Source organism: Silurus meridionalis, chromosome 4, assembly GCF_014805685.1.
Source record: "Silurus meridionalis isolate SWU-2019-XX chromosome 4, ASM1480568v1, whole genome shotgun sequence".
Classification (NCBI taxonomy): Eukaryota; Metazoa; Chordata; class Actinopteri; order Siluriformes; family Siluridae; genus Silurus; species Silurus meridionalis.
This window is the reverse complement of record NC_060887.1, coordinates 14,150,472-14,164,643: the sequence shown is the minus strand read 5'-3', so window position 1 is coordinate 14,164,643 and position 14,172 is coordinate 14,150,472. Positions and strand designations below refer to the sequence as shown.

The window sequence follows — 14,172 nt, the reverse complement described above, 5'->3', positions numbered from 1 at the left end:
CAACAATCGTTGCTATATATTGATTAAGGCACGAGGACCTGACTGATGATCTGTCAGCGTACCTGGACAGGTCTGATTGAATCCTGTCCTCAATTATGGATTAGGGAGAAGAAAAACTCTGAACAACTGAAATCTCTTGATGGTAAGTTGAAAACTTTTATTAGCAATGGATAATGTGTAGTAGTTATATTGCACCGGCTGTTAATCACATACTGATCTCTTGTAGTATATTAGATCTCACTGTCTACTGCTGAAACATTTCTCTATCTATCTATCTATCTATCTATTTAAAATATGAAATGGTCATGAAATCGGAGAGTAACATTACTATATGCCAATCAGTACAAACAAATGCAATGTTTTTTTTTTTTGATGAAATGTATTTAATCAGTGTGAAAAAAATTCTTACATCATAAACCACAAATACAGCAGAGTGCCAAATGGATAACAAAAAGAAAAAAAAGTCCAAGCTTATTGTGTGCTACAGGGTTAAACACAACTGGAGTGTTCTTATTTCCTGGCAAATTTAAGACATTTCGCTTATTTACAGAAAAAAAACTTTGCTAATATGAGGGGAGCATTTTTTCCCCCCAAATGTGTTGCAGGATTTGATGATTTTACCCTGAATTTACATTCGTAATTCTTAAAAATGTAGGAAGTCTGAGATTTATCAGGAAATGTTCACTCCATCGTAACCCTCTTTTGCTGTATACTAAAAAGTTTACTAAAACATTCATATACAAATAAATATGTGCATTTTAGTTCACTTTACACAAAAAAAAACCAAATAAAACATTTCAAATGGAGATCAATATAGTAGGAAGTAATTATAGGTATACAGTATTTCTTTTAGGGAGCTTTCCTATCCTTTGGTTAAAAAAAAAAAAAAAAAAAAAACCACAATTGTTATGGGGAGAAAAACCCAGTTTTGACCAAAACCCAATTTGTAAGAATTCCCAAACCAGTCACACATTGTATATACTCATAATTAATTACTATACCATAAATGTCTTGTTATTAAGTCTGTTCATAAGCAACTTGTCAGCCTTTGGAGCACAACTCATCAGATCAGATTATTTTAGTAATGTTTTATTCTCAGTACAAGTGACCGGTGTGTGTGTGTGTGTGTGTGTGTGTGTGTGTGTGTGTGTGTGTGGTGCTGGTACAAGTATATCAGGTGCAGCAGTTTTGTTTTTGTTCTCAATACTGTAAATACTTATCGGCTGCTATATTAAATTGTTTCTCAACATCGCTTGATCTGATTCACTCGTATCATATCCATCTAACCTCTGCACTTTAACAGAGGCCTATAAGACGCACATCATAGAACAGTCTTATTCTTGACTGGCTATAAAGGTACAACTCTACCTTTATAAATAGAAACAAAAGAATTACTACTATGTGAAACTTTGTTCTGTAAAACTTCTCTAAATGACATGAGTTCTTACACAGAGGCGCCAACACCCGATTTTCCTTCCAGATATTTATCTGGAAACAGTAAGAAAAAGGTCTGGTAGGATGCTACTTAATTTGTTAGACTTTTTTCCCCCTCACACTAGGAAGAAACAGACAGACAGATAAATAGATCATATTATTAAGCCCAGAGGGAAATTGCTCGTTTACAAAGCTGAGGTTTGCAGATTCACAGGTCAAAGTTCACTTCGATAAAGATGGCACGAACCGTAAGTGCGTGCTGCAACGAAGAAAGTGCATGTCTCGTTCACGTCCCAAGTCCTTTCCCCTTCAGTGAATCTAAATGTGTTGGCACCTCTGCAGTCATGTAACACGGAGGTAACTATTTTAAAAATGATGAAAACCTGAACAGCAAGTCAAAACTAAGACATAAAACTAAACACTGAGCAGGAGTAACTAAAACTCGCCACACCCATACCGTCTGTTTAGGAAGTGCAAATAAGAATTAAATAGTAATAGTTAGAATAGTAATAATGTTTCATGGGTGTCAAAATTTGCTCAACTGAGCTCTTAAAAAACAGATTGTTGCCCTCGAGTCTGTGGCTGTGAGACACGGGGTGGAATTTACATGGCTGCGTGAATGGTATTGTTGTGTCTACCAAGAAATGTCAATGGTGGGTGACACAGGAAAATTGTGATGGGGTGTGCATGTGAGGTACAACCATGTTGGTCCATTGTGAAAAATGAGGCTCAGCAGATTTGGCCACTAAGGAGGACAGAAATCGGCGAAGTACGGGTGCTGTAGTGCTTCTTCAGCCGATATCCGCTGCACTGGATTGCATTTTAGGAGGTTCTACAACCAAAAGCAGAGAAATGATTTTTTACTTATGTACGAAATCTCCAATAGTGTATTTGCAACATATTTTCTACTGTTACAATTTTATGTAATGCCAAAAACACGTCTTTGGCATTACAATAAACTGAAAGCACGCGTTTTTCCCCCCTGTAATGCCCTACCTGTAGTAGATCCCGTCCCGTGCTACTGAGTTTAGGGACCACGTTCACGAGTGATGTAGTTGCAGGGTACATCGGATAGGGCTGGGAAAAAAAAAATACAACAATTCAATTTAGACACAGATTTGTTGGACCTAAACCACACAAACTTTTCTCCAAGGTTAAATGACGTAATTGCACTCGGGTACCATCGATCAGCTCGGTAGTCAGTAGGAGTAGCACTAAGCAGTGCGAGACGTTAAAAGGAATAAATGTAAAGTGTTCTAGATGACGTGTTACCTTATAATCGGGGAGTTTGGTCATAGTCTGCCATTGTTCCTCTGTTGGCGTGCCCAATAACGTGATCAAAAGGTTAAAGAAAGTGTATAAAGGCTAAAGAGTCGTCATCATCACTAGTACTAGCAGTTCGATTACTATTACGGAAAATAATAATATTTACAATAATGTTGTGAATATACATTTGAGTGTACAAATCTCAACAATCACAAGCTGGTTAATAAGTGTTAAAAATACACTTTTACGCAAACATTTACAATTTGTATCTATTTACATCAGAATAAGACTAAATACCAAATACAATTCTAAGCCTCATTTTAAAGTTTTCATATGCTGTTTACAAAATGTGGCAAACCAAAAACTCATTTCTGAAAAGGTTGCAAATTGTCGCTGTAGCAGAAAAATCATTTCGATTTTTAATAGCCCATGTAGCTCACCTCCCTAAAGCCTATGACCTTTAACCCTACTGTTTTGACATGCTAGTAATGTCACCTTTTGACTATAGACTTCTTACAATACTTCATAAAAACATTTGATTCAAAAGTGTGTGTGTGTGTGTGTGTGTTTATATATAAGGTAAATGCAGTTTCAGGATATCTGAAGATGCGCTTCAGCTGGTCGTCGACGTCATTTCCAGGGAATAGCGGCCGTCCCGCGTTGGCCAGTTCTATAAAGCAAATAGAATCAAAATGCCACGCTCTACACTTTAAACAGGGTGAATGATGTAACTTGCGCTTTTTTCCTACCTGCAAATATGCATCCAGCGGACCACATGTCGATGGAGGTGGAGTAGAGCTTGGCACCGAACAGCACATCTGGTGGTCTGTACCACAACGTCACCACCTGAAATGTGCCAATGTGTTTACGATTGAATAAATCTATTACAATTTTGACAAATATGTTTTATAATATTTATAATTGTAACAATGAAATACATTTTTATTACATGCAAATACAAACTGGATTCCAAAAAAGTTGGGACACTGTACAAATTGTGAATAAAAACAGAATGCAATAATGCGGAAGTTTTAAATTACAATATTTTATTTAGAATACAACATAGATGACATATCAAATGTTTAAACTGAGAAAATGTATCATTTTAAGGGAAAAATAAGTTGATTTTAAATTTCATGGCATCAACACGTCTCAAAAAAGTTGGGACAAGGCCATGTTTACCACTGTGTGGCATCTCCTCTTCTTTTTATAACAGTCTGCAAATGTCTGGGGACTGAGGAGACAAGTTGCTCAAGTTTAGGAATAGGAATGTTGTCCCATTCTTGTCTAATACAGGCTTCTAGTTGCTCAACTGTTTCAGGTCTTCTTTGTCGAATCTTCCTCTCCGCTATGATGCGCCAAATGTTTTCTATGGGTGAAAGATCTGGACTGCAGGCTGGCCATTTCAGTACCCGGATCCTTCTTCTACGCAGCCATGATGTTGTAATTGATGCAGTATGTGGTCTGCCATTGTCATGTTGGAAAATGCAAGGTCTTCCCTGAAAGAGACGACGTCTGGATGGGAGCTATGTTGTTCTAGAACTTGGATATACCTTTCAGCATTGATGGTGCCTTTCCAGATGTGTAAGCTGCCCATGCCACACGCACTCATGCAACCCCATACCATCAGAGATGTAGGCTTTTGAACTGATCGCTGATAACAACTTGGGTTGTCCTTATCCTCTTTAGTCCGGATGACATGGCGTCCCAGTTTTCCAAAAAGAACTTCAAATTTTGATTCGTCTGACCACAGAACAATTTCCCACTTTGCCACAGTACATTTTAAATGAGCCTTGGCCCAGAGAAAACGCCTGCACTTCTGGATCATGTTTAGATATGGCTTCTTTTTTTACCTATAAAAACGGTGGATTGTGTTCCCCGACAATGTTTTCTGGAAGTATTCCTGAGCCCATGTTGTGATTTCCATTACAGTAGCATTCCTGTATGTGATGCAGTGCCGTCTAAGGGCCCGAAGATCACGGGCATCCAGTATGGTTTTCCAGCCTTGACCCTTACGCACAGAGATTGATCCAGATTCTCTGAATCTTTGGATGATATTATGCACTTTAGATGATGATAACTTCAAACTCTTTGCAATTTTTCTCGGAGAAACTCCTTTCTGATATTGCTCCACTATTTTTCGCCGCAGCATTGGGGGAATTGGTGATCCTCTGCCCATCTTGACTTCTGAGAGACACTGCCACTGAGGCTCTTTTTATACCCAATCATGTTGCCAATTGATCTAATAAGTTGCAAATTGGTCCTCCAGCTGTTCCGTATATGTACATTTAACTTTTCCGGCCTCTTATTGCTACCTGTCCCAACTTTTTTGGAATGTGTAGCTCTCATGAAATCCAAAATGAGTAAGAATATACTTGGCTGGCATGATATTTCAAAATGTCTCTCTTCCAACATTTGATATTTTATCTATATTCTATTGTGAATAAAATATAAGTTAATGAGATTTGTAAATCGTTGCATTTCTTTTTTATTCACAATTTGTACAGTGTCCCAACTTTTTTGGAATCAGGTTTGTACGTGTTCATTTGTTTTAATGTGTTTCTGTTCTCACTTATGTTTAAGTAGCTTTAAATGGCAAGTGCCTAGAAATGAGCAGTTGCTACTAAAACAATAATTTGTCAGTACTACATTTAGTGTGTTAATATGAACCCGGGATTTCCAGCTGCACTATCGGCACATTCGGACCAATCAGCATGCATTTTATAGATCTTACCTCGGCTGAGTAACATCGTACAGGGATTCCAAATGCTCGTGCCAAACCAAAGTCAGCCAGCTTCAGTTCACCATTCTGAAAATAAGAATAAATATATATAAGAATATTAAACATGGCCGTCTCTTCCAAACTGTCTATAGTGGAATTGGAATACAGCTTTATTTGTTTGTTTGAAAAAAAACAGCACAGCAGTAATTCGGTCATGACCCAGTTCAGTAGTTCAACCGATGTGAAAAAAACAAACATCTACCCTGTTGATGAGCAGATTCTGTGGCTTTAGGTCTCGGTGAAGAACGTTGCGGCTGTGGCAGAAGGCGAGTCCTTTCAGCAGCTGGTACATGAACGACTGCAGCACAACAAAAACGGTGACGCAATGCAAACGCACATTTAGCGAGGCGCAACACTGCTAATGTAGTTTTTCCGTACAGATAGAGAGCTCAGACCTTGACAATCTCAGGATCCAGGTCGCCATTGCAGCTGTCAAAATATTTCTTCAGATCCTGTAGGACAAAAAAACTGCACTGTGATGGAGAAATGCATGCTGATTGGTCAGAAGCTCTAACTGTAGTGTATTACTGTACTGGTTCTAATGCATCTACATTATTATTTCTACAACATGCACAGAGTTTTATTCATTTCTGGAACACGAGGCTCTGTAAAAATGAAGAACGGTATTACACAGACAGTTTCAAACAATGACGGCATCATCACTCCACCACATCATCAGAACCAGCATTGTGCTATCAATCGTAAAACGAGAATCGAGAATCTTACCTGGTCGCAATATTCGAACACTAACGTCAGCTTCTTATCGCTGTGCAGCACGTCGTGTAGCCTTCAAATACAGTAAAATGCCAATAAATCAATCAATTGTGCCAGATGTAGCTTTTCAAAACAACCCACACACATAGCAGCTGAAGAATGTAAGTTCAGCAGATTTATCAGGAACAGAAGAGATGGTGTCCCTTGGCTGAAACCTACCTCACAATGTTTTTATGCTTCAGCTCTTTCAGCAAGCAGATTTCCCTCAAGGCTGAGCTCGGAACCCCCTAAAACAAGGAGTAGACGAAAAAACAAACACTAAATAGCTTAAAGGATTGCCTCCATTTATGGCAAAGATGTGTTTATATTCCTTACCTCATCATCATCATCCAGCCTGACTCGCTTCAGAGCCACGATCTCATGCGTCTCTCTGTTTTTAGCTTTAAACACTGTGCCATAGGTACCTGTATGCCATTAGTGTGAGTGAGAAAAGAAAAGAAAATTTACTTCTGTTTTTTTTTCCTCTGGCCCATTCATAAAAAATAAAAATAAATAAATACTGTCTTGATGTAAAATGAGTATCTTTTTTTCATTATGATGATTAAATCTGAACTGAGGTGCTGAATAATTTGCTAAACTTGAGCACTGCCTAAATAGATAATAATAAAAAAGAAAAAACACTTCAGGACATGCTGTTAAAGAAAATTCATTTTCAGGTGTTCACAGTATCGCTGGTTCATCAAACCATCCTGTCTTTGATTATTTTTCCTGAAACACGTCACATGATTGATTTATTCCTTGCATAACATTCTTACACGTACAGTGCCTGATGAAAGTGTGGAAACACCGAGCCTTTTATGGAGTTCCAGTCACCTGCATGTTCCTTTTGTTTATACGCAAAAACTAGGTCATTTATTGGTATGAAATTTTACTTTGACATTTTGTTACAGTTAAAGTCGCCACCGGCACGCTCATCAGGGACAAACTTACACATATAAGGAACATCTTATTCATTATCATCACCACATTATCTGTGTAAAGCTGCTTTGAGACAATGTTGATTGTTAAAAGCGCTTTACAAATAAAAATCTATTGAATTGATGTAAACAAATATTCAGCTGAAATACTTTGCCATGGAAACCTTGCCAAAGGTGTTCTTCACTAGTTGGATATTTGTGATCCAGTTCATTTCGGAGCAGTTCATTAGGATTTAGATTCAGTGACTGGGCAGGTCATTCCATGTGCAGATGAAATTGTGTGTCGTTAAACTATAGAACGATGGCCATGTTGGTTCTAGTGATGAGTCGTTCATGAATGATTTATTTTTGAAAGAGACTTTAATACGACTCAGTAGAAAGCGTAATCTCAAAGAGCGATTCATTTATTTTCTACTAGATGTGCATGAGCGAAGCATCACGAAATCTCAGTAAGTTATGTACAGGAAACAAAACTGAGTCGTTTGAGTGTGAATCGTTTGTTCTTTTATCACATGACTCCCATATACGCTATGCAGTGCTTTACAAAGGAAACAGAATTGAGTCGTCGTTCTTCTCATGAGTCCTCCGGTCCGAGTCTTTCATCCTTTTTTCACGTGACTCCCAAATATGCTATAAAGGTTATTAAGAGGATTAAAGGAGTCAAATGAACTAAATGACTCACAAAAAGATTTGTTCATTTTGATAAACAAGATTCAAGAATCAAGTGACTAAAATGATTCCATCTTCCCAGCACTAGTTGGTTTATTATTCCTTTCACCTGGAATAAATCTGCCACTGATATCAACCTGGAATAAATCTGCTTCAAATCAACCCCAAACCATTAAGCCTCAGCCTCCATGTTTGGCTGTGAGGCATCTGCAAACATCATCTCTTTGTACTCCATCTTACATAATTATTCTGTTGGAGCCAGAAATGTCACATTTGGATTCATCTGTCCACACACACTAATTTCACTGTCCAGTTCTTGTGTTTTGGCCTTTTATCTAGTTGGTTGCATATAAAATAAAGGAACATGCATGTGTCACAAAAAAAGGACTGGGTGCTTTCACACTTTTAACAGGCACTATACATCATCTTATATACATCACATTTATATATAAAGATATTGACATTTTTACTTGGGGTTCGGGGATATAAAATGGCAAATTTAAGTCATGTACTTTAATGTTTGTAGAAAACAGGGCGCTATTTTAATATTAACCAACCAGTGAAACGGTTCTGAAGAGTCGAAATCACAACATTTCGGGTTGCACTTGAAGGCAGCATGAATCATTTAATAACACTGACTACAATTCCGTTTTTTAACAACAATATTGTACAGATATGATGCACTATAGTTAACTGCATACTACAATATATAAGTTAACCAGTAAACCTATTCGGTGTGTTCGCGTCATTTACGCTAAGCGTTAGCTAGCAACGGCACGAGCGTCGTTCCCAACCGGCGGAAATCGAGCCCGGCGTTTCCCACTCACCCTCTCCGATCTTCTCTAATTTCTCATACTTCTGCATGTTTCTAACCAGTTGAACACAGTTAGCTATACACCGCTAACTAACTGCTTAACCAGATTCTATACTGGTGAAAAATGCCACACTGCTGCTGGTTCAGCCACCAACGTTCATTTGATCGAACAGCTTCCGGCTGATGCCGTCAACAAGAAAAGGGGCGTACAGCGAAGATAGTGCGATCCAAGATGGCGGCGTTAAGATTGTTTTATTTTACTTTTCAAAATAAAAGTTTCGAGGTACAAATTAAGTCGGTCTGATCACATCGTGTTAACGTTACCATTACAACCGATTGTAATATTAGTGCTAGATATTTATCATGCCCAAACAAAACTTGATCCTTGGAGCGGTTTTCCATACGATCTACGATGCCCGTGGTGCTTTTTCTGATCAGGGAAGAATCACACAGCACACAGAATGGCGCTAATGTTCTTATTCGGTTTAATGCAGATAACAGACAAGTATATATACACAGTGTAACAAAACATGAGCTAAAACTGTTCCTGGTTGGGTTGGAAGACTTGGTACCCAGAGATGTGTGAGTCCAGATGAAGACATACCGTGTACCTAACATACGCACATCATAAAGATCCTATAGGCACTGAACAGATAACATATAGATTTACATCAATAATATAATTTCAACAATAATTTTGGTTATGGTTAATACAGTCCGTACAGAATAAATATATCTCACACAGCCCACTTTTATTCTACTTTATTTTCGACATGCGTAGCTGTTAACGCTGGAGATTTACTTCCGCGTTATCATTAGGGGCCAATCCCAAATACCGCCTTTCTCCTTATAGACATGATGAGCAGAGTACACGCGTTAAAGGCAAATACACGCACTACCTAGTACACTATATTACTAACAACCTGTTATTGATACACACGTGTGCACTGTTACGTGTTGCTCATGCGGATTAGTTACAACGTGCTGCTCTTTTTTTACGGTCTAGTTTAAATTGTCAGGTGTTTCAGCGGGAGGTGATACAGAAGTCTCACGTTTAGTTTTCAAGGTAGGAAATCTGATATACTGTAAATGAAATTTAGGTTAATTTTGATAACTGTTGTTTCAAGACATTTGATGTATTTCTGCAATGAAGCCCAAAGCAGCAACGACAGTTTACTGAGTTTTTTATTATTCTCGTTTTTCTGCCTTTATTTTTGTTGTTGTTTTTTGTCACGATTAGAATAACATTGATCAATTTGCTGTAATATTATTTAGAGATCATGATGTATGTGTTCCTTCAAAAAGAGGGATTCAAATGCTCTTATGTAATGAGGGAAATTGGGATCCCCATCCTCAAACCATGACAGTAAACCTGAACTCAGTATTAGTTCATGTACAGAATTTCTTTTAGATTTGGATTTTCATGCATTCACACACACACACACACACACACACACACACACACACACACACACACACACATTTTTTGGAGGTTGTGGAGGAATATAAGAATGCAAAAGAAACCCACACAAAAGCACCATGTGCTTCTTCTGTTTCTATTTTTCTCACGTTTTCATACCCTGTCATTGTGCACATGATCTTCTCAAAGCACCGCTCCACCAATGATGCCCCAAAAACAAGGACAATTTCACGTGTGCATGGATGGAGCGATGTTTATTTATATTGCTGATTACATTAAATACACTCATTTATTTATTTAGAATCTGAACAGACCGTCTCAGCCCCATGGAAGCCCTGCAGGCCCGTATCAGGCTGTTGGAGGATGAACTGGAGCAACTAAAAGCCCAGATGAGGAACAAGAGTGATGCAGTAGAAGGAGAGAAAGGGACGACACCTGCCCCGAAGGCCCAGGAGAACGGAGGGAGCGGGAAGAAAAGGAAGAGGGCGTTCGACTTTGGCGCACACCCACGTCGCCATGTGGCGCTGCGCCTGGCGTACCTGGGCTGGCAGTACCAGGGATTTGCTGTACAGGAGAACACGGACAACACTGTCGAGGCCCAAGTGTTCGAAGCTCTGCTGAAAACCAAGTTGATCCAGGATAGACAGAGCTCCAATTACCATCGTTGTGGCCGGACGGATAAAGGAGTCAGTGCTTTCTCACAGGTGAAGAGTTCAGTCCATGGGAATATATACCTTAGGAGAGATCATAAAGCATAAAGTATAAGCACAAATATGTGTGTGGACACCTGTGTGTGGTTCTGCCCCAGAACGTTAACCTAAAAGTTGAAGGTGCACACAGTTGTACTGTTTCTGCATCCAAGACCCCCTACATTTTCCATTGACTTGAACTAGGAGACCCAAACGTGTTCAAAATATGCACTAAGTGAACTCTATTAACATATCATTTGCAAGGGTTTGGAGTGGATGCTTTTAAGTGGCCTGCTACAGAGCCCTGACCTCAAACTTATTGAAAACCTGTTGGATGAATGTGTCCTGATGCTACTAACACCCTTGTGGCTGAATGAGCACAAAAGCAAACGGCAAAATTATTATTATAAAATTATTATAACAGCAATATTATACGTTTAATGATGTCATAACCTACTGCACTTGAAGTCGCTGGGTTTTTACCGACTTGTCGTACATTGGTGTTTCCAAATATTTAATACCAAGTAACCATAAGAATCGTATTTACAATCTTTTACTGTGGTATAACAGCAGAGGGCAACCAACCTTGCATATGAAATACGATCTGCAGTTTTTTATTTTATTTTAAATAGAAAGTCGTTTCAACATTCCTTTAATGGTTAAATATTCCTTTATTGTCCTACATATTATAAACCGAGATAATATGTATGTCGCAGTATTTTAAGGTTTGTTTAAAAAAAAAAATGTAATACAGCAATGACGTTTGAATATTCATAGCTGTGCCACAATTAAAGCAGTGAAATCAAGTATAAATGAAGTATAAGGGCTGTAGGTATTTGCTTTATGTGTCTGACTTCAATTAGCAAACAATCTTGCAGATATATATTTTCAGCAGTTGATTTCGGCCACCTGACAGTCTTCCACAATAGTGAACTTAAGGTGGAGAAACCGTTATGGACTGCAATTAACTAAGCGGTAGGAAGGAAATATTAAAATAACAATTGTGGCATTGATGAAGATCTTTGTGTACTCTAGGTCATATCTATTGACCTGCGCTCAAGTCAGTTCAGAGGTGTGGGTGTGACTGTTCCTGGTGTTGAACCTAAAGCTGGCAGTGGAGCTACAGCAGAGTTGCCTTATGTAAAGATGCTGAACAGAGTCCTTCCTTCAGACATCCGGGCTCTCAGCTGGTCTCCGGTGCCCAGTGGGTTCAGTGCACGCTTCGACTGTCAGTCCCGAACGTACCGGTATTACTTTCCCCGAGGGAACTTGGACATAGAGCTCATGGCTGAAGCAGCCAAAGGGTACACTAAAATAACGAAATCAAGAGACAGCGTCTATTGTAGTGTTGTTTGTGTGCTTTTTAACGCATTTATCTGTGCAGATATGAGGGCACACATGACTTCAGGAACCTGTGTAAGATGGACGTAGGTAACGGAGTTCTGCAGTTCCAGAGAACGATCACATCCACGAGCGTTCAGCCATGCAATCCCTGTCACCCCACACATTTTGACCCTCAGAGACTTTACGTGTTCGAGGTCAAAGGTCTCGCCTTCCTGTATCACCAGGTCAGCACATGCTAATGTCGAGACAACCTATTCTCTCTCTTCTAGCTCAGTGATTCCTTATCAGTTGTCCAGTCATGTCTTTGACATCACATCATACTTAGTTGTTTTGTAAAAAGTTATTTTTTTTTAATTATTATTTGTTATAATATGTGCAGGTACGTTGCATGATGGCTGTGCTGCTTCTGATTGGCCAGAAGCTGGAAGCACCAGAAATCATCAGTCAGCTATTAGATGTTGAGAACAATCCCCGGAAGCCACAGTACAGGTGACACAATTATCGAATACAAAATTGGAATAATTTCAACTTAATAAAAAAATAACAATGAATAATTTTATAATGGTACTTTACACAAATTGTATCATTTGTAGTGGAATAAAACACATGCAATGACCAAGACACTACAAATTAGCAGTGAAAGAATGATCTATTATGAGACTGGACAGAGAATTTCAGGGTGATTGCAACCTGGTAAAAAGAGGATTATGTCTAATGGTTACCATTTTCTTCTTCATGAAAAAAATATTTTGTATCTTTTATAGTTGTATATTGTAATTATCTAATTTTGTTTACATTTAAGCAACAATTTTTTTAATACTTAAATTTTTTGTAAAGTTCATGTTACTTAAACAAAGCAAAAAGCAAACTTCCCTGTTATGTTGATTATCTTTGATAATTATTAGAATGTTATTGTTTTTTTTTTTGTCTGTTTGTTGTTGTTGTTTTTTCAGCATGGCTGTGGATTATCCACTGGTGTTGTACGAGTGTCATTTCGATGGCCTAAATTGGATTAGTGAGGCTGAGGAGGAGAGCCATGTGCTGAGCTCTTTTCTCCAACAGTGGACTCAGACTGCAGTGAAAGCTCAGGTGCTACATGGCATGATGCATGGCCTGCAGAGCACAGAGACGGGTATGTGTGAGTGTGTGTGTGTGTGTGTGTGTGTGTGTGTGTGTGATAAGTCACTGTGTGTAAAAACATGTTACAATTTTCCATTTATATTTAACTCCACCTGCTTAAATAGATTAGATATATTACCAGCACTAATGAGTAATATTTTAAATCCGATTGACAGATAAAGCAGCGATCATGCAGTGCTGCCTCATGGAAGGATCCCGACAGCGTAACTATCGCCCACTAATGGAGCGGCCGCGCTGCGAGAGTCTCGAATCACGGATTCAGCACTTTGTGAAAAGAGGACGACTCGAGCGCGAGGAAGGAGAAAGCGGGGAGGAGGGCAGTGCCGTCTTCAGGGGCAAGAGGTCAAGACACTCGCACCAAGCCAGCTCAACAAATCAAGAGAACCTCCCGAGCCAAAAGGACCTCACTTTACATCCCTCCTAATAATCATTTATCAAATTTTATGTTTACGATGCACACCTCATTGAAAAGATGATGAATTGCTTGCGTTTGGCAAGTTTTAATTGTTTCTTTTATTGAATGGTATCTCTTCGCAACGCTGGTGTTAGTTGGGTGCAACTTAAGTCGAGCCAACTATAGGCTTCATTTAAATCACCACTTGTGTTTTCTATTTTCCATTCTATACATTCAGGTACTTAATATTATGTTCTGTAGTAGTTCAGTGACATTAGCTGATAATGCATGACTGTATGACCTGTTGGCCAGTTAAAAAGGTTGTTTAAGCAATGGTTTAGCTCTCCAGCAGTATCTGTTTAGTAGCTCACAAACTTACAATGTATAACAAAAACCAGAGCTTTGTATTTGTACATTATAATTATTTCATCTGTTTATTTGTAACTCCCTTTTCCATCCACATTATTTTCAGTTGGATTAAAAAACCATCAACCGAGTGCCTCACTGACTTTTTCACCTGATGTCCAGA

The 14,172-nt window shown here is 38.7% G+C and overlaps 2 protein-coding genes across 2 annotated transcripts; one reads left to right on the top strand and one right to left on the bottom strand.

Annotated features, from left to right (window-relative positions):
* Positions 1–143: 143 nt before the first annotated feature.
* Positions 144–8,857, bottom strand: cdk5 (cyclin-dependent kinase 5). The gene is made up of 12 exons (XM_046847893.1): positions 8,670–8,857; positions 6,572–6,660; positions 6,416–6,483; positions 6,209–6,269; positions 5,878–5,934; positions 5,685–5,780; positions 5,435–5,509; positions 3,450–3,546; positions 3,301–3,370; positions 2,707–2,767; positions 2,431–2,511; positions 144–2,266 (listed from the first exon to the last, which is right to left on the bottom strand). The coding sequence occupies exons 1-12, from the start codon at positions 8,704–8,706 to the stop codon at positions 2,180–2,182; spliced, it is 879 nt and encodes a 292-aa protein (XP_046703849.1). The 5' UTR covers positions 8,707–8,857; the 3' UTR covers positions 144–2,179.
* A 711-nt stretch (positions 8,858–9,568) lies between these two features.
* pus3 (pseudouridylate synthase 3) lies at positions 9,569–14,140 on the top strand. Its single transcript, XM_046847889.1, has 7 exons — positions 9,569–9,722; positions 10,378–10,780; positions 11,801–12,069; positions 12,150–12,333; positions 12,489–12,598; positions 13,063–13,241; positions 13,405–14,140. Exons 2-7 carry the CDS (start codon positions 10,403–10,405, stop codon positions 13,671–13,673), a joined length of 1,389 nt encoding a protein of 462 aa, XP_046703845.1. The 5' UTR covers positions 9,569–9,722; positions 10,378–10,402; the 3' UTR covers positions 13,674–14,140.
* The last annotated feature ends 32 nt before the right edge of the window (positions 14,141–14,172 follow it).